The sequence below is a fragment of the Grampus griseus genome (genome assembly GCF_964374135.1).
Source record: "Grampus griseus genome assembly, chromosome: 12".
NCBI lineage: Eukaryota > Metazoa > Chordata > Mammalia > Artiodactyla > Delphinidae > Grampus > Grampus griseus.
In genome coordinates this window covers 9,178,603-9,198,377 of record NC_139006.1, presented here as the reverse complement: position 1 = coordinate 9,198,377, position 19,775 = coordinate 9,178,603, and the positions used below count along the sequence as shown (strand labels likewise).

The following is a 19,775-nucleotide window of genomic DNA, read 5'->3' as shown; positions in this document are numbered from 1 at the left end:
TCAATAAATCACACGTTTTCAGCAGAGTTATTTTTCAAATTTAGCTGGGCGTTAAATTTGCTAAATCTGGCAACCCTAGCCAGGGAGGAGCTCGAACTCCAAGCCTAGAGCTTGCTTCAGCGAGTGGCCTCGCCCAGGACCCCGATGGTTTTTCTGGACGAATTCGCTCCCTATCCCTACCCCTGAGAGCGCGGAGTCTCCGGGATCTAATCTTCTCTCCCCGAATAGGACACTGGGAATTCCTAAACCGGTTGCTGTTCCTTTAAGAGTGGTTTCGAGGGCGGGCCCACAGGGTGTGGCGAATCCGGGGGTGGGTCGGGGCCGGGTTGTCCAATCCGGGAGCGGGGGACGAAAGCGGGGGCGGATCCGGCTCGGGCTGGTTGGGAAGGGTTAAAGAGGCGAGTTTGTGGGTCGCCGACGGTCCGGCTGCCCCCGCCTCCTTCCGTCTGATCCGCGCTCTCCCGCGGCTGCGCCGGCTCGGCCGCCCGGGAGACAAAGCACCGCCGCTGCCGCCGCCGCAACCGAGCAGGTCCCGGGCCATGGCCGGGCCGCTCCCCGGTTCCCGTCCCGCCACTGCTGCCGTCGCCCTAGTCCGCGCCGTGAGGTAAGGCCGGACTGGCGGGAGGACTTTCGGGCTGACCTGCGAGGGTTTGCGGGACCGGGATCGGGCCGCCATGGGCCTCGGGGTCCCCCAGCCGTCTGGAGAGATCTCTGCTGGGGATATGTCCATTTGCGATTCCACGCCAGTGGTACTTTTCCCATCAGGGACCCCAGCTCCAGGAGGCGAATTTGGCCGATGACCCTTCAGCCCCATAAAAGACCTCCGCCGCTGCGGGAACTCTGAGGACTAAAGCTGCACTTGGCTCCCACATTCTGCCGTTGACCACCTCTTCCAGGGCTCTGGCTGTCCTTTAAGGAACACACCACACACAAAAGGATAGATAGGAGCAATGATAGATAGATAGATAGGAGCAATGGCCTGGGATGGCGGTCCTGGCTTCCTTGTGGCCCCTGCCCAGGGCAGCCCTGCACAGGAACTCTTCAGGGTTCTCAGTACATGTTTTTCTGCCTGGACCTGCCACACCCTCTCCAACATGCCCACTGCTCGGGGACACTTGTGGCAGCTGGATCCAACTCCAGGACCTGTGGTTCTGGCTTCTTTCCTTGAAATGAGTGGCAAAATGCCATGCCTCAGTTTCCCCAGAGTCCTGGTTTCTGGGCAGTCTGTGTCCTTGGAGACCTGGAGCTAATTATTTGCCTTTTTTTTTTTAATATAAATCTTTTTTTAAAATTTATTTTTGTAAATTTATTTATTTATTTATGGCTGTGTTGGGTCTTCGTTTTTGTGCGAGGGCTTTCTCTAGTTGTGGCAAGCGGGGGCCACTCTTCATCGCGGTGCGCGGGCCTCTCACTATCGCTGCCTCTCTTGTTCTCTGCGGAGCACAGGCTCTAGACGCACAGGCTCAGTAATTGTGGCTCACAGGCCCAGTTGCTCTACGGCATGTGGGATCTTCCCAGAACCAGGGCTCGAACCCGTGTCCCCTGCATTGGCAGGCAGATTCTCAACCACTGCGCCACCAGGGAAGCCCTATTTGCCTTTTGACAGCTTCTTGATTGAGTGTTCACTACCTGTTCAGCATTTTGCAAAATTTCTCTTCAGGATTAATCTTTTCAATTCCGAGAGGGATGGATGTTAATGTAGATGAGGCTGTGTTCTCAAGGCCCATCCAGCCTGGACTGGAGGAGGGGAGTTGGCTCTGAGACCAGAGAGGGGCTGGGTTGGTCCCCGCCAGCTTCCTGCCTGGCCAGGGACTGTTGTATTAGCAGCAGTGCCCACAGCGGACTCTGAACTTCTTGGAAAAGTGTACGAGCAGGGCGAGATAAGCGGGGGACCAGGCCCTCCCGGAGGCTGGAGACTGTGCCCTGGCTGCTTCCTGCCCTCCCCTCGTTTCTTGCTGGGCTGGAGGAGGCAGGGCCATGGGCAGAGAGGGGTCCTGTGCTGGCTGGTGACCTTGGGCTCAGGGTGGGGTGGCTGCGTGGAGGGGAGCTGCTGAGTGTGAGGGAAATTGCTCTTCCTTTGGCCTTAATGGGTGGTGAGACTCCAAGATCAGCCCCTTTGGGCTGGTTGCCTAGAGCATGAGATTCTAGGCACAGAATTGTACCTTTGGCAAGTTACTTAAGCTCTCTGTGTCTCAGTTTCCACATCCATGAATGTGGGATGGGGAAAAGACTCCTCATGGGGCTGTTGAAAGGTTTACGTAGGTAACTGTTTGGTTCATTTTACAGGTTTTTGAGCACCAACTACATGCCAGGCACTGGAATTCAGACAGAGAACCTCCGCCCTCCTAGAGCAGCAAAAATGACCCAGGTAATTTCCAGCGGCGGTATGGGAGAGTGACTAGGGGGGTCTCTTGTATACAGAGACCTCCTCCTCCTTGAGGAGGTGATGGTCAAGCTGAAACTGAAGGATGAGGAGTTGGCCATGTGAAGATACAGGGAAGGCATTCCAGGTAGCGGGAAGAGCCAGGGCAAAGGCCCTCAGGTGTTTGAGGAACACCAAGGAGGCCAGGGTGGCTGGAGCCGAGTGAGCAAGGGGGAAAGAAATAGGGGAAGGGAACTTGGAAGACATGGGGAAGAATGAATTTTATACTGAGAGAAGTAGGGAGCCATGGGAGGGTTTAATAGGGGAGGGGTGTGATAGGGTTTAGTTTTAATAGGATCCCTCTGTGGGGGATGGATCCTCTGGGGGGCCAGGGGAGGGGCCTAGGAAGGAGTTATGATCTTACCCTGAACAACACGGACAAGGAACGGGCAATGGTGGAAGAAGAGAGACCAATGAAGAAGCTACTGTAGCTGTCCAGGCAAGCCACAATGGGGGGCCTAGAATGGAGGTGGCAGTGAGCAGAGATGAGGCCACTGATTTGGAAGAGGTGGGGAGGGGATGAAGTGGACTTGATAAGTGATCAGATGTGGAGGTGGGGGGAAACCAAGGGCCTTTTGCCAAGACAGAGAGCACTGAGGGGAGCATTTGGAGAGGCTGAGAAGAATGTCATCAGCTATCACAGCTAAGCATGTACTATGCCTGGCACCGTGCTTAGCGCTTCTATGTAGCCATTGTGTCATTGTCACAACAACCCCGACTTAGGTGCTGTTATGATCCCATTTTACAGATGTGGAAGCAGAGGCCCAGAGAGGCTTAAAGCTTGCCTGGGGTCACACAGCCTGGACACTACAGAGCTGACATTTGAACCCAGAGAAGAGCAAGCCGAAACCAGAACTGAGCAGAGGGCAGGGAAGTGAGCAGTGGCCTGAGAGGTAGGAGGGAAATGGGGCGAGTAGGGTGGGTGGTTCCTGTGAGAAATGGGGCTGGGGTCCACATGGGAGTTGTTGGGGGGGGTAGGGAGGAATCCCTCCCATTTTGCAGAGAAACTGAGGCTCAGAGAGGGGAGGCCCATGTCTAAAGTCACACAGCTCAGGGACGTAGAGCAGAGATTAAACACCCTGAGTCTTCAGGGGTTGTGGTCTTGGTCAGGTCAGCTGCTAGGTCAGGACAGGCACTAAATCACGGCTCATGTTGCTTCTTCCAGGAAGCCTTTCTTGACTGTGTAGGCTGGTGAGATGAGGTGGATTGAGTTGGGAGCAATTGCCTCCTCCGCCCTGGGTCAGGTTGCCTGTCTGGGCCCCACTGTGGCTAGCTGCTCCCCGGAGAGGCACCACCCATATCTCATTACTCCAGGTCCTAAGGCACTGCCCAGGTTGGGGAATGAACATTAACTGAGCACCCACTGCATTCCAGCGACTTTATATACTTTGCTTCTTGAACAACGTGGCCAATGTCCTATGTAGAGTGAGATTTTGAAGCAGGAGCACAAGGTACATTTGCAGAGTGGCCATGGAAAACCCAAAGGGAGGGTGTAGCCACCTTGGGGACCCATGTGCCACCTGAGTCCTACCTGGCCAGTGTTTCCCTCATCATACACTCCTTGGAGGAAAGTGGTAAAATCACTGTGGCCAAGTGCATAGAGTTAGATTCCTCTGCTTCAAATGGGGGCACAATGCTCTCCCCCCAGCCCCTCCCTGTAAGTGTGGGCCAAGCCCTGGGCCCTTTATCTGGATTATTTTGTAACAGTCTTTTCTGCCACTGTGACTGCATCACCCACCTCTCCCCTTCCTCACTCTGCTCCAGCCTCACCAGCCTCCTCAAGCACACTAGCAGGTTCCTACCTCAGGGCCTTGCACTTGCTATTCCCTCTGCTTGGCATGTCCTAGGGGCTCCCTCCCTCACCTCCTTCAGGTCTCTGCTCAGATGTCACCTTCTCAGTACAACCTTTCTTGACACCAACCCCCCCTCCTCCTTTAAGATCAAACACTCCTTTTGTCCTTAACACTCCTTACCCCCTCCCTGTCTTATATTTTCCAGACCACTTAAGACCATCTGGCCTTTATCTGTTAAAGTACAGATAATGTACTCTATCTGTTTGTTAATTGTCTGCTCCCTTCACCTGCCACTAGCACATCAGCACCAAGAGCACAGCAACCCTCTCCATCTTGTTTACTGCTAGTGCCTAGAACAGTGCCTGGAACACAGTAGGTGCTTAATAAATGTTTGATGAATGAAGTCCCTACAGTCCTCTGAAATAGGTTCTATTTATCCCTGTTTCATGGACCCGCAAGTCAAAGCTAAGTTATGAAATCAGCAGAGCTGGAACCTGACCACAAAAGGTCAGCTGGTCTGGAACCTGGGGATGATGGAAACAGCAGCAGCTGAAATGAGGCCTGGGTTTGGATTTCAGCTCAGCCCAACTTGCTTTTTGGCCTTGGGCCAGTGACTAACCTCTCTGAACTTTGTTTCCCCGTCGGGGGTAATGCTAGTCCCTGCCACCTAAGGTTTGTTTTGCGATTAAATGAGTTAACATATATAAAATGCTTGGCATGCCCTAGGAATCCTCAACATTATTTGGGGGAGGTAGGACAGCAGGAGAGTTACCAGCCTGGCTTCTGGGGCCAGTCAGACCCAGGTTCGAGTCCTGGCTGTGCTCCTGAAGAGTTGTGTGAGTCTGGGCAGGCAGCTTCTGGTCCTTGAGCCTCAGTTTCCTCATCTGTGAAACGGGGGTGATGAGTGCTGTGGCAGCCGAGGGTGGTGTGAGATCACCCGAGGCGGTGGCTGCGTGAATAACTGCCGCCCCGGTGGGGACAGGTTCCGAGGCCCCAGGCCCCGCCGCCATGAAGCTGAACGAGCGCAGCCTGGCCTTCTACGCCACCTGCGACGCCCCGGCCGACAACGCGGGCTTCCTGTACAAGAAGGGCGGCCGGCATGCGGCCTACCACCGCCGCTGGTTTGTGCTGCGCGGCAACATGCTCTTCTACTTCGAGGACGCGGCCAGCCGTGAGCCCGTGGGCGTCATCATCCTGGAGGGCTGCACTGTGGAGCTGGTGGAGGCGGCCGAGGAGTTCGCCTTCGCCGTGCGCTTCGCTGGGGCCCGGGCCCGCACCTACGTGCTGGCGGCCGAGAGCCAGGCCGCCATGGAGGGCTGGGTGAAGGCGCTGTCGCGGGCCAGCTTCGACTACCTGCGGCTGGTGGTGCGCGAGCTGGAGCGGCAGCTGGCAGCCGTGCGCGCAGGCGGCGGCCCAGCCCCGCCCCGCCGACCCCGCGCGCTCCCGCCCAAAGAGAATGGCTGTGCCGTGTGGAGCTCGGAGACGCCCGCCGCCCCCAGCCCCCGGCCCGGCCCCGAGCCCCCGCCACTGCCGCCCCGCCGGCGGGCCTCGGCGCCCAACGGGCCTCTCGACTCGGCCTCCTTCGCCCAGCTGCACGAGTGGTACGGGCAGGAGGTCAGGGCGCTGAGGGGCCAGTGGCTCCGCAGCCAGGCCCAGCCCTGAGGATAGGGCTGAGGGCCGGAACCAAGAGGAAGCGGTCAAGGCCAGCCTTGAGGCCAGCACTGGTCCTGGTTCTGGTGCCACTCCAGCCCCAGGCCCTGCTCTGACAGGCCCAGCCCTGAGACACGGGGACCTGGTCCTGAGGGCGGTCGCAGTCGGCGTAAGCCCTGAGGTCCCTGCCTGGTCTTCTCTCGGGGACTCAGGCTCGGAGAAGATGCTGGGTTCTGAGGGGTGCTTTGGGACCTCTGTCATTCAGAGAAAGCCCAGCCTTGAGGAGGCCATCGTGCCTGATCCTCAGGAGAAGCCAGGCCTTGGGTGATCCTCAAGCAGCCGGAGGGCTGGTTTTGTGGGAACTGTAGCCCCCAACCCAGCCCTGCAGGTGCCTCCGTCGCCTGTCCCAAATCACCTAGCCGAGGCTTGTTGCTGGCAACAGGCATCCACTGGGGCAGCTGGGACCTGTGAGGATCTGTGGCCTGGAAGGCACATGCCCAGTCAGCGCTGGTCCAGAGGCTCCGGACTGGGCCTCACGCGGACAGGAGGCTGGGCTGGGCTACACCACACCTGGGCCTGACCCTGTGGCTCCAAGACCCGCCGGAGGAGCTGCCTGGCTGCCGCCTGCCTGCCTGCCTCCATAAGCGTGGGCTTTCATGTGTGCCCAGCACCGTGGGATGGCCTGGTCCCCGGGGCTCCCGGCCCGGAGTGAGGCCGAGGCAGCACTTTCCCCCGGGGCCTCAGCCAGGCCTTGAGGTGGTGCTCCTGGGACCGTAGCGGCCCTCTGGCTTCGGGCCACATCTGTGCTCCTGTGGCAGCCCTCACGCTCTCCCAGCACTGCTTAGCCACATCCTCTGTCTTTTCCCAGAGCCAGCCTGGGGCAGGGCCTCTCGGGAGCTCGCCTGACCTCGTCCAGTCCTGGGCTGGGCAGCTGTGGCCTGAGCTGACTTTCCAGCAGGTTCCCCTAGGGAGGAGGGGCCATGAGCTGACTCACGGCCCAGAAAGGGCCCAGGTGCCAATCTGACAGGGGCAAAGCAGCAGCTGCAAAGCCGTATTTGGCTTCCAGAACCCTCTCCCTCCATCACAGCCCCTCTCTGAGCTCACAGACTCAGCCCCCTTCTCGCCCACAATATTCCAAGAGGGAGACCAGGTCTCGCTTTGCTTCGAGACCAACTTGTTTTTCACTCACTACAGTGGCCGTTCTTCATCCAGGGAGAATCTCGGGGGGCTGGGACACCCCTGGCCCTCAAGCTGGGTCATGTTTACAGTCCTCAGTGCCCCCAAATTGGGACCCCCTGAGGACACCCCTGCCCTAATCTTTATTTCCCCTGAGGCTCCCTCTTGGTGACAGACAGATGCGGCCCTTAGCCCCTTCCTGCTGGCTTTGGAGACCTTGGACCTTGGGGAAGAATGGGGAGCTGTCTGTGTGTCTGCAATCACCAGCTCACTGCTGGCTCAGTTGACTGGAGCTTCAGGTTTAATTTAAATACTTCGGGTGTTTTTTTCCCTAGCAACAAAGCTTGGTGTTTTCACTGCTTTTGTTCCTTGTTGGCTGGTGGGAAGGGATAGGGTGCCTGGTTCTGGGTTTGGCCAGTGAGGGGGGCGGGGATAGTTGGCACTGCCCCCAGGGAGAGGGCAAGGAGCCTTGGATGGAGACACAGGAACCTCAAGAATCTCACCTGGTTCTTTGCCTTCTCCCTGGCAAGCCCTGCTCTCCTGCAGGTGCTCTGGGGGTCTTGGTACGCTTTCCATGCCCCTCTTCCCCAAGTCCTCAGTGGTGGGGATGGGGATGGCAGCTCTTGTCCACAGGCTTTGGGTCTCAGGGGGTGTTAGGAACTGCCCAGTGCCCATGTCCTGGCCAGACCTAGCTGATGTGGTGAGGTGTTGGCCCCAGTCCTGGTGTAGGTTTACAAGCACTAAAGGTACAATCTCCCCCCACCCACCCCCAAAGCACAACCTGCGGTCAGGCTGCCTCCGGAGTTGGGCTGGGGAGAGATAATCAGGCAGTCTGAGAGAGGGATATAAAGGCTAAAATAAAATAAACAAAGGTTTGTCAAGTAATGGCTGGTTATATCATTCTTTTCCCCCATCAAAGTCCTGGATTGATTTGCCTGGCAGAGCCAGGGGCAGGCCCTACAGGAGAAGCGACTAGAGTGTGCTGAGTGCTCCCTGGCTGATGCTCTGTCAGGCACATTCTTACAACCTCTATGGCAGATACTGGCCCCCTTTTACAGATGAGGAAACTGAGGCTCAGAGAGGTTAAGAAATCTTCCAAGTTCACACAGCTGAAAAGTGTCAGAGCAGGGACATAAACCTCTGGAATCCTGTGGGAAAAGGCAGAGTCTTTGAGAGGAATATGAGGAAATGGAGTCCCAAAGTTCCTTTTCAGAGGGGAGAGAAGGCAGGGGTAAAGATGAGGATAAAAAGTCAACTGTGGGCTGAAGGCCTGACAATTGGGAGGGATGCCAAAGGGAAAAGCCAAAATTTGGCTCTTCTCACTGATCAGTTCCTGGTGGCTGCCTCTGGGCCTGGAGTGAGGAGGATTCCGGCACCAATGCTAGTTCAGAGGGAAATAGCCTGTGATTGATTAGTGATGTCTGCTGTGAGCAAAGGGCAGATGGTGGCAGTATTTATGCTGTATATCTGTTATCTCAGCCTCAAGTGTGTTTGCTGGGCTAATGGAGGGTTTACAGATGGGAAGGGGCTGGCCCAAGGTCATCTAGTATGATAGACTAGGCCCTAGGTCCTCTTGATGTGGATCCAGAGCTTGGTCACATGTCTCTTGCCAGCCTGGAAAAATCATGCACATTCAGGAAAATGTGGCTTGGGATGAGCAACCTACAGTCCTTGGTCTGCAGAACAAGTTCAAAGAGGGAGAAAAATACCAAGGTCAGGGAATCATGCTACTCGTGAGCAACCAGTACATGCTGAGTAATTCCTTCCACCTCTCCTGGGACCCCAGCTGACAGACGGGGTTGGGGAAGTGCCTCCCCACATAGGCTGAGTCAGGGTGCTGCCCGTGGCATTTGTGACCGCGGCCACTGCAAGGCCTGAGGCCCAGAATGGGGGAAATAGCTGGAGAGGCAGCCCCAAGAGGGAGGGTCACAGGTGAGCCCTCACCTGCCTGGCTTCTTAGGAATGAAACGGGGAGGGGTGACAAGTCAGTCAGTACCTCAGTGTTGTGCGTCCACCTGCTAACAGTGTTTCCTCTTGACCCCGGGGAGGTGTTCGGGCCATGAGCCTGAGGAAGACCACAGCATCCCAGGAGTGTGACAAAGTTGAGGAAGTTGTCTTCACTTGAACAGTGTTTGGAGGATACTGTATGTGTTCAGAAGGAATATTCTGAGAAGCCACTTGGGGTAGGGGATGAGAACCTCAAGGAGTGCAATTAGGCCAGAAGTAATGGGCTCACTGCCCAACATCCATCCACGCTAAATGATTAGTCAAATTCGGTCAGTTGTGCTACTCCCATCTGATATTCAGGGACTGGCTAAACTTGACCTGCTAAAGAATGGCTGTGTGTTGGGGGTGGGTGAAATGAGTGAAGGGGGTCAACTGTATGGTGATGGATGACAACTAGATTTGTGGTGGTGGTCACTTTTAGTGTATATAGATGTCGAATTATTAATGCTGTGCACCTGAAACTCATATTAAAAAAAAGATATATACAGGGAATTCTCCAGTGGTCCAGGGGCTGGGACTCTGTGTGTTCAGTGCCGAGGGCCCGGGTTTGATCCCTGGTCGGGGAACTAGGATTCCCGCAAGCTGCAGCCGAAAAAAAAAAAAAAAAATATATATATATATATATATATATATATATATGTGTGTCTATCTGTGCCTGACAGATAAGAGTAGAAGGGCATTCTTGCTTCTAAAAAGAGACACAATGAAGAGCTCTGGAAGTAAGCTATGTCTGAAGCCTGGAGCCATGGTAGCCATCTCGTGATCCTGAAGTAGGCCACGTTAAGGAAAACATCCCCTGCTGAGTTTAGCACACACTGGAAAATATCCTTGACCTGCTGCATCAATGGACCTGAGAACCCGCCCTTCTTCTGGAAGTCCTGTTGTTTGAGGTAATAAATGTGTAAAGCTTCGAGGGGGACTTTTTTTGTTATTTGCAGTCAGAGGCTTCCTAACGGATAAGCTTGAGTGACTGCAGCTGTTCCCTTTAAGGAGCATGGCTCTGGGTAGCCAGCCACAGACAGGGCTGTTGTCAGCTCACTGGGGTGAAGGTTTGGGCTAGAGTGGATTGTCTAGCACAGTAGAAGGGCCACTGTTTTGCTCATCCTCTCCATGGATGCCTTCCTCTCTCCTCTTCTGAGTGGGACAAATATTGAAAGAATAGCACTCTCTGCCTCCCCCACTTGTGGCTCAGTATCTTGTATGTTCCTCAACAGGGCTGTTTTGTCTCTACTCTGGCTAGATCTGGTGCCAACTGTCCACTCCCCCCTCACGCAATCCCTCCCCAGATCACCTTACCTCACCTTACACAAACTTTGTTATGGAAAAGGCCCTGCTACTCGTCCCAACTTCTAAAGTCGCAGCATTCAAAATAACTCCTCCACGGCAGTAAAACAATAAACCGCTTAAGCCCAGCTGCAGGCTTCGCGTTTTCTGATGAGGACTGGGCCCGTGAGCTGTTTTCCACTTAGGGTTTCAAAACAGTTGCCCGCTCCTGACAGAGGGGTCAGAGCTGCCTCGGCTTGGTCTCCCCGTGCTTGGGGCCATGGCTCTGTCTGTTCTTGCCAGCTGCAGCTCTGAAAGCACTTGGGCACCGGGGCTGCTGCCACTGCCCTCTCTTCATCGTTCAGGGGCACTATGGTCATTGTTTCTCTAGCTACGGGGCCAAGAAATCCTGGGGTGGCGCAAGTAGGCCCCCTAGACTGCAGCTCCTTGAGAGCAGGGACAAGTCTGCCTCCCATGTGCCCCCAAGGCCTGGCACAGTGCCCGGCACAGGTATGTCAAAAATTGCCTCCCGTGCCCATTCAGCTCACGTGATTCTACCCTCCCTGACCACAGCTGCTTGGGCAGGAGTTGGTCCCGAGACACAAGCTGAGCCAATCAGGGTCCAGGGAATTTTGAATCAGCGGGAGTGGGTGTTGGGGGGGTGTATGGATGGACAGACTAAGTTGGGTATGAGGCGGCCTTAGAGAGAGAACAAACAGCTCAAGATAGACTGCAGTGTTCCGAAGCCTGGTTGAATTTCCTGCCTTTGGGTTTCACAAGGTTTACTCTGGATCTTCCCAATAAACGGTGTGCACATCTTTAAGTGGATCACAATTTCTTTCAACCCAACAGTTACCGACTACACCAAGACACCCAGTGAATGTTTGTTCTGTACTCCTATGCTCTTCTGTTGCACCATCATCCTTCATAGGGCCTGGCACACACAGTGAGGCCAAACAAAGCAGAATGAATTAGAACTGCCTCCCATTTACTGAGACCTATGATGTCTGAGTCACCTGGTTGGGGTGGGGGGGGGAATAGTTCTTAAAATGCAGATTCCTGGGCTCTGGCTCCAGGAATTTTGGTCAGGAGGTTGGAGCAGGACCCAGGAATCTGCATTTTGAGTAGGAAACAAGGGATTTTAGAACCATAGCTTAAGAAATGCTCATTTAATCTTCAAGGAAACTTACAAGGCAGTGTGGTAGCCAGCCTCCCTGACGATCCTTGCCTCCTGGGGTACACACCCTTGTGAAGTCCCTTCCCACACTGAATAATGGCAAACCCGTGTAGCCAAGAGGATACTGTGGAAGCGACAGTGGGGCTTCCAAATCTAGGGTATGGAAGACACCACAGCCTCTGCCTTGCTCACTCTTAGCTGCCATGTTGTAAGGATGCTCAAGCAGCCCCATGGAGAGGGCCACTTGCAGAGGAACTGAAATGCCCAGCCAACAGCCAGCACCTGCTCACCCACCATCTGAGTGTGCCTTCTTGGAAGTGGATTCTCCAGCCCCAGAACAGCCTTCAGATGACTGTAGCCATGGCTGACAGCTTAACTGTAACCTCATGAGAGACCAAGGAGCCAGAGCCACCCAGTCAAGCCACTCCCAAATTCCTGACCTACAGAGATTGTGAGATAAACGTTTATTGTTTTAAGCCACTAAGTTTGGGGTTGTTATGCAGTAATAGACAACAAATACAGGTAGATACTATTACGATCATGTCCATTTTACAGATAAGGGAACTGAATCTCATTAAAGGGTCCTCAGGTTACCTAATAGTAGAGAGTCAAACCCAGGCCAGGATGAGTTCAAAGCTATTGTTTTTAATAACTATACCCCAGGGGGCTGGAGAAGGTCACAGACCATTAAAGAGATCAACTGTTTTATCCCTCTAATTGTTGGCCAAGGTAGTCAGGGTGGTCCCTGCCCCATCTCTACTGCTCTGGGGTTTTGAGAGGTGGCTCCAGCCTTCTGGGTACCTGCAAAGCAACACACACCCTATGCTTTAGCTATGGAGCTCTGTCCTTTAGAGTGACTTCTAGGATAGTCATGCCAGCAGTCATGGGCCAGTCAGCCAGATGAGGTCTAGCTTTTTCATTCCCCAGGAGATGATGGGAGGTGGGGCTGCTGGCCCGATGCGAGCAGCATAATTAGGAAGAAAAGGAGGGCAGGGGTGGGAAGCAAGGACCGCAGAAGCCTGAGATCAGGGCCTGCACTGGGAGTGGGCCCGGCCACTCTCCTTTGGTCTGCCGTCTCCTCAGGCAGATGGAACCTCCTAACCTCCTGGAAGTGCAAGTCTGACCACAGCAACCCCCTGCCTCATACCACCCATGGCTCCCCAGTGCCCTCAGGAGAAAGGCCTATTTCCCACCATGCCCCAGGGGGCTTCAGGATCTAGCCCTTGTCCCTCTTCTTCCCTGCACCTCAAATTCTAGCCTCCTTTGGATTTGTTTCCCCATGTCCTTGTCCCTGTCCCATGTCTTGCCAGCTATTCCTTCTGCTCTCCTCTTATGCTTCTCTAAATCCTATTGTCTTTCAGGGGTCAGCTGAGATGCCTCCTCCTCCAGGAAGCCTTCCAGGATCCCCCTATTCACGCTCTCGTGGTGTTTCCACCACTGAAGCACTGAGCACACAGCAGGTACTCAATCTATAGTTATTACCTGGATGAACAGTCGCCATATTGCCCCCAGCTCAGCTCTCTCCTCCCTTCTGTTCCTTGATCTAAACCTGCCTCTGCCTGTAAGGCCTCCCCTGCCTTCTCATTCCTCTCTGGTCTCTCCACTCTTGCTCTCCCATGGTCCCTAGTTCAGAATTCCACATTTCTGTGTTTTTGCTGCATTTTCCACTCCAGATGGACAGCGACTGCAGACACAATGTCAACACCAAAGCTAATAATGGTCCAGAGGGAGCTTTGGTTCCCAGAGCCCAGGGGGCACCTACGTCTACAGGTTCTTAGGTGACTTGTGTGTGTCAGATGAGGCTTCCTCCTCCACTCCTGCCCCCACCTACAACCCGCGGCCACATCCTGAGGATTTCTGACTTCTGACCTCCGGAGCTGCAAACCAAGTGTCCAAAAGGCCTCTCTTTGGCTTTACTTTGGAGCAATTAGTTACCCTAACCAAGGAGGAGTTCACTCATCATTTCATTCCCACCGCAAGGACGTGTGGAAAAACTGGGGTGATCAGAAGTTTTCCAGACAAAGAGGAAAGGTCTGTCTTGGGATGCCACGTGCCCTTGGCTCACGGGTGAATAATGTTTAATGCCACTTAGGGAACTCTCTTGACATTATTGGTCAAGAAAAAACAAACCTCCTGCAGCTTGATACACAGAGAGACTCACCATCATGGGTTGAAGGAACCCAACCCCCACTCATGAAAACAGTACGGAACACTGAGCCCTTATGTGCCACACACTGTCTTATGTGTTTTACATGCATCATCATTCCTGATAATGACCCTTTGAGTTGGCTGCTGTGATACCCCCATTTTACAGATGGGGAGACCGAGGCCCTAGTTATACAGCTGGGAAAGGGGCACTGCTGTGTTGGCCACCAGAAAGCCCCTCTTGGCACTTTTCCATCAGGAGTCTAGAGGCACCCGCCACTCACACACTCCACTGAGGTAGGCACAGCTTGTAAACTGGCTGGTCTTAGGGCCACGGCCTGTGGCCCCCGATTGGGGCAGGGCACAGTCTCAGCTCCTCAGATCTAGACCCCAGAGTCTAACCAGCTTCCACCTTCTGCAATGAGTGGAACGTGTATTCCAATCCTTCCATCTTCCTTTGTTGGAGCCCACAGCACAATCACCAACCGAGATGCCCACAGGACCTGGGCAGGTGGTGCAGGTGCAGACACATGTCCTAATGGGGAGGGCCACTCCCCAGCTAGCTGCTGTCATGTTGGAATGTGGGCCCTGTGTGGCCAGATCTTACTGTTTTCCAGTGAAGCCAGTAATCAAGATTTTTAATGAAATTAGAACATTCTTTAACGCCATACACAAAAATAAACTCAAAATGGATTAAAGACCTAAATGTAAGACTGGATACTATAAAACTCTTAGAGAAAACACTCTTTGACATAATCGCAGCAGTATCTTTTTCGATTCGTCTCCTAGAGTAATGGAAATTAAAAAAAATAATAAACAAATGGGACCAAATTAAACTCAAATGCTTTTGCACAGAAAAGGAAACCATAAACAAAACGAAAAGACAACCCACAGAATGGGAGAAAATACGTGCAAACGATGCTACTGACAAGGGATTAATCTCCAAAATTTACAAACAGCTCATGCAGCTCAATATCAAAAAAACAAACAACCCGATCAAAAAATGGGCAGAAGACCTAAATAGACATTTCTCCAAAGAAGACATACAGATGGCCAAGAGGCACATGAAAAGATGCTCAACGTTGCTAATTATTAGAGAAATGTAAATCAAAACTACAATGAGATATCACCTCACACCAGCAGAATGGCCATCATCCAAAAGTCTACAAACAATAAATGCTGGAGAGGGTGTGGAGAAAAGGGAACCCTCCTACACTGCTGGTGGGAATGTAAATTTGTACAGCCACCATGGAGAACAGTATGGAGGTTCCTTAAGAAACTAAAAATAGAGCTACCACATGATCTAGCCCACTCCTGGACATATATCCGGTGAAAAACACGGTTTGAAAGGATACATGTACCCCAGTCTTCACTGCAGTGCTGTTTACAATAGCCAAGACATGGAAGCAACCTAAATGTCCATTGACAGATGAATGGATAAAGAAGATGTGGTACATATACACAATGGAATATTACTGAGCCATAAAAAAGAATGAAACGATGCCATTTGCAGCAACATGGATGGATCTGGAGATGATCATACTAAGTGAAGTCAGACAGAGAAAGACATGTCATATAACATCGCTTATATGCGGAATCTAAAAAAATCATACAGTTGGGCTCATTTACAAAACAGAAACAGACTCATAGACGTAGAGAACGAACTTACGGTTACCAGAGGGGGAAGGATGGGGGGGAGGGGTAGATTGGGAGTTTGGGATTGATATGTACACACTGCAAATTTAAACTAGATAACCAACAAGGACCTATTGTATAACACAGGGAACTCTGCTCTGTAATAACCTACATGGGAAAAGAATTTGAAAAAGAATAGATACATGTACATGTATAACTGAATCACTTTGCTGTACACCTGAAACTAACACAACGTTGTTAATCAGCTGTACTCTAATATTAAATAAAAATTAAAAAAGAATATATTAATACAAGAAAATCACGATTTTTATGTGACAAGCCCTCATATTTTCATGGTGGCAAATGAATTTAAAAACCAGTTTTTAAAAGTACCGTAAAACACCTAAGGGCCAGATCTGACCCCCAATTTGTACCCACAGCTCCAGAACAAAGCAAGCAGGACACGCAGATGTTATTATACAATTCTGTATTGAGCGACGATTTATTACAGAACGTGTTCCTTTTTTTTTTTTTTAATTTAAACAAAGTTCATCAATCTCTCATAGAAACAGTCTTGTGGGTTTTTGTTCTGTGTTTACCGTTATAGGACGTGAACCTGACAAAGTTGTTCACAGGTCTGCTAGCTTTAAGTACAACAGGATTTCCGTGTTCAAAAGACTATACTAAGTGCTTATTCAAATCCCGTCACACAAAAGCCAGATTTAGTCCTCTAAGGATTGCAGTCTGCACGTAAGCCTGGATTTCAATGCTGCGTGGGTTTCAACAGTAAAAAGTGGTGTGTCCCCCACGGTTGCCTTAATTGGGACAGGGTGGCTAAAATGAGATGTTTCGTTTGTTCCAGATTTGATTACTCTGAAAATTGGTCACTGTTTCCTATTGTCAAAATATAAAAATACCTTCATCTGGATAAAAATGTATACAGTGGAAAACTCTTCAATGCATAGCCTGGGTGTATGGAAAAGGAGGTTTTCCTGCAGGGTTTGCATTGTTCTTCATTGATTGGTGTGGAGACTGCAGCCTGGGCTGGGTGCATGAGAGTTGAGATTTCTGGAACACCCCTCAAATGACCCCTTCTGGTCACTGGATTTTGCTGGCCTGGGTTTCAAAATGTTCGCTGCATCCTTGAAACCCCTGTCAGCCATCTTTCCCCCTGGTACTGGGTTGGCACCGATTATGACCACTTTTTCATCGTCATTCTGGATTCAGCTGGGAAGTCACCCAACTCAACCTTCCCACAGAGTTTGAAAAAGTAAAAGAAATAATAACAGGAGAGATTCAACAACCAATATGGTGGCTGTTCCATCCAAATTGGGAACTCTTCCCCTAAAAACCAGGGTGATGAAGACACTGGAGGGTGGGCTTCTTTGAGTTGAGGGGTTGAGTCTTTGTTCTCAAAAAGGTCATGTGTTAGAAGGCAGGAAGTTGGACTTGAGACAGGGATATGGTGGTCATGCTGAGGTGAACTCAACCTTTTAGCTTTATTCTGCATAAACCTGGAGGTGCAGACTTCCGGAAAGCATCAGGGTCAACTTGAGAAAGATGATGATGAGAAGGGGAGCTTGGGGTCTCTAGTTGGATGAATCTACTTCTTGGTGCTGGGTGCTGAGCTGGGTGTTTGTGGGACGACCAACGCTGTTATTTTCTTAAAACACAAAGAGAGGAAGATGGCGGCCACAGTCTTGCTCTGGAAAGCCAGTGGGGAAACTTCCTGCACTGTGGCCACGATTCAGGCTGGGGGATGGGGTCACTCTGGTTCGAGCGCCACCCTCTAATCACCTACCCCCGTACCTGGCTTTCCGAAGGATTCGGAACCACATCTTGTCTACAGACGGACGAGGTGGATTGTCTACCCCCTGCGGTCCACAGGTTTCTGACAAGAGGGAGTGTAAGCAGTTTGTTTTGTACCATGTTACATCTCAGATAGGATGGTCGGCCACAGCCCACATCTCTACAACATTTACAATGGCATGGGACATTCTGTGTTATCAAGGTTGCATAACAGACCACCAGAATGAAACACATCCTCAACGGCATCAAGGTTTTCATTTAGAGTCTTCTGGACTTTCTCTTTTCAACATGGTTTCTGGAAGGGCAGTAGCAATGGACTGTGTCTCACAGACAGACATGGGAAAAAACCGTGGTTCAAAGGTTATCTGAATTTTGGTCAGTCTTATAGTGTTTTGTGATGGCTTTGAACAACTGTCTCCTTTTAATCTCATCTAGTGGCAAAAATGACACAACTTCAGTGTATACTTCGCAACAGTTGTGACGGTATCCTGATTTCATAACTCTCTGTAATATCAAAACAGCATCAGCTGGGAATAAATTCCAAAGGATCCTTTATTAAAATATCTAAAAGAGGTCTATAAATATTTACTTTTCTAAAAGAGTTTGGAGTTTCCAGGGGAAGAATGTGGCGCCACTTTGCTTCTGCCTCCTGTAGAGGGGCCAGAGTGGAGAAGGGGGTGATCCCCGGGGCAGGGGCTGCTGAAAAGGGGAAGCAGAGGCACCTGCCTCACCTGCTCACTCACGACTTCACGGAACCGGGATCACAACCAAAACTGTCAAGCGGCGCGACACTGCGGTCCACGTTTTGATGGCTGAGCTCCTCCCTTCCTGACCCCGCCCTGAGTGAGAGGGAAGGTGGCCCCCGCGGCGAGCCCCTTGCCCCCACCTTTAGAACTCCCACTCCAGGGCCTCCTCGCGATTGGCAGCCCTCTCCAGCCGGTAGATGATGCTGTTCAGGTTGGCCATCTTCTCATGCCGCCGCTGCAAGTTGGGGTTCACCTTGGTGCTGGGTTGCAAGGCCCCGGTTGCGTCGGCAGTGGGGCTGGCACTCGGCACTTTGGCAGGGAGGGTGCCGGGTGGGGATGGGGAGATGGGGGCTGAAGAGGAAGGAACAGGTGACACAGACATCATGAGGCCCGGCGAGGAGGCAGCTGAGGGTGAGTTCAGTGACACCTCTAGGCTGCAGCGTGAGGACTCCGAGGCCGACTTAAAACTTAGAGGGTCCGGGTGTAGCCACTCCCCGCCCTCGCTCTCCTGGAGGGGCTGTAGCGAGGGGCAGGCTGGGGTGGCCCCGCCTGGAAGAAGGAGCCCAGGGGCTGCTTTTGGGAGTCCGTCGTTACCCAGAGGGTCAGGATGCACCTCTTTGGGGGAAACTTGGCCTTTGTCCAGCTCCTTTGAGTCCTGGCTGCCGGCCTCTTCCTCAGCATCCTCAGTCTGTTCCTGTTTAATCCTCACTTGCGTCTTGTCCTGGGTGGTCAGGGGTGTGATGCTCTCCTCGGGACCCTCCTGAAGCTTTAGTTCCTTCACAGTAGGCTTTTGGTCCTCAGCCTCAGAGTTGGGGCTCTGCGGAGTGGGGTCTGGGTGGGAGTGGCCTGGCGGTAGGATGCCAGGACCCCCACTGGGGTCGAGATCTGGTTCCTCTTGGGTCCCCTCCACCAACATCTCCCGGCGCATCCGGGACCTGGGGCAGAGACGGCGGTGAGCAAGGGGCTGGACGGGGACCGGCTAACCCTGGAGTCAAATCACATGAGTGGCCTTCTGACCCCACCCACTTCCCTGGGGGCTCACTAGGCATAAGCTTCTTCACATGCAGCATCTTAGTAAGTCCTCTCAACAACTCTGCAAGGTGGGTGCTATTATTATCCCCACTTCATAGAGGAGGAAACAAGGCTCAGAGATGTTGAATGACTTGCCCCAGGTTTCACAGCCAGTAAGTGGCAGAACCAGGACTTGAACTCAGGATTGTTGGATCCCGAAGCTCACAATCTAGACCTGTGCTGTCCAGTGCAGTGGCCACTGGTCACATGTGGCTCTCTCATTATTAAAGTTTTTATACTGATCACATGTTGAAATGGTTATATCTGTATATACTGAGCTAAATAAAATATACTATTACATTAATTTCACCTGTTTCTTTTTATTTTTAATGTGGTTACTAGAAAATTTTATATTATATATGTGGCTTTCACTGTATTTCTATTGGACAGCACTGTTTTAGAGCATTTTTCAAAGTCAAACCCAGATCTAGTTTGTGCCAATAACCCCCTGCTTCTTTCCTGGAGGGACTCTTAGACATCAGCCCAGAAGGGAAAACTGAGGCACACAGAATAACTTGTCTAGGTCACCAAGGCACACAGAGGCAGAGCTGGGACCAGTAGCTGGGAACCCTGAACTCCAGTCCAGAACCCTTCCTCTCTTCACTTCAATGGCCTCCCTGTTGTCAGAGGGAAACTTATATATTATGTTTTAGAGCAGGAAATGATAGGAATGAGTCTAACTCCATTAACTATTTTCCTAATAGCATGAGGTCCAGAGAGGTCAAATCACTCGTCCAAGGTCATAGAGCGACAGGGCTTCCTCAGCATCTATCTTCAATGCTGTAGCCCTCTGCCCTTTTTTATTAATGACATCATATGTTAATACCATTATTTATAATATTAATAATAAAGTACATGTTACTGATAAATAATACATTTAT

The 19,775-nt window shown here is 52.0% G+C and overlaps 2 protein-coding genes across 2 annotated transcripts in view; one reads left to right on the top strand and one right to left on the bottom strand.

Annotated features, from left to right (window-relative positions):
• Positions 1 to 466: 466 nt before the first annotated feature.
• Positions 467 to 5,877, top strand: PHETA1 (PH domain containing endocytic trafficking adaptor 1; the record flags this gene model as incomplete). The annotated part of the gene is made up of 4 exons (XM_082668451.1): positions 467 to 604; positions 2,287 to 2,368; positions 3,171 to 3,315; positions 5,198 to 5,877. Exon 4 carries the CDS (start codon positions 5,224 to 5,226, stop codon positions 5,875 to 5,877), a length of 654 nt encoding a protein of 217 aa, XP_082524577.1. The 5' UTR covers positions 467 to 604; positions 2,287 to 2,368; positions 3,171 to 3,315; positions 5,198 to 5,223.
• Positions 5,878 to 17,965: 12,088 nt separating this feature from the next.
• The window catches only part of CUX2 (cut like homeobox 2), a gene marked incomplete at its 3' end in the record, with an annotated part of 260,276 nt that continues 258,466 nt past the window's right edge, over positions 17,966 to 19,775 (bottom strand). The window contains exon 22 of the mRNA XM_082667961.1: positions 17,966 to 18,758. Coding sequence (XP_082524087.1) covers positions 17,966 to 18,758 — 793 coding nt within the window. The remainder of the gene's footprint in view (positions 18,759 to 19,775) is intronic.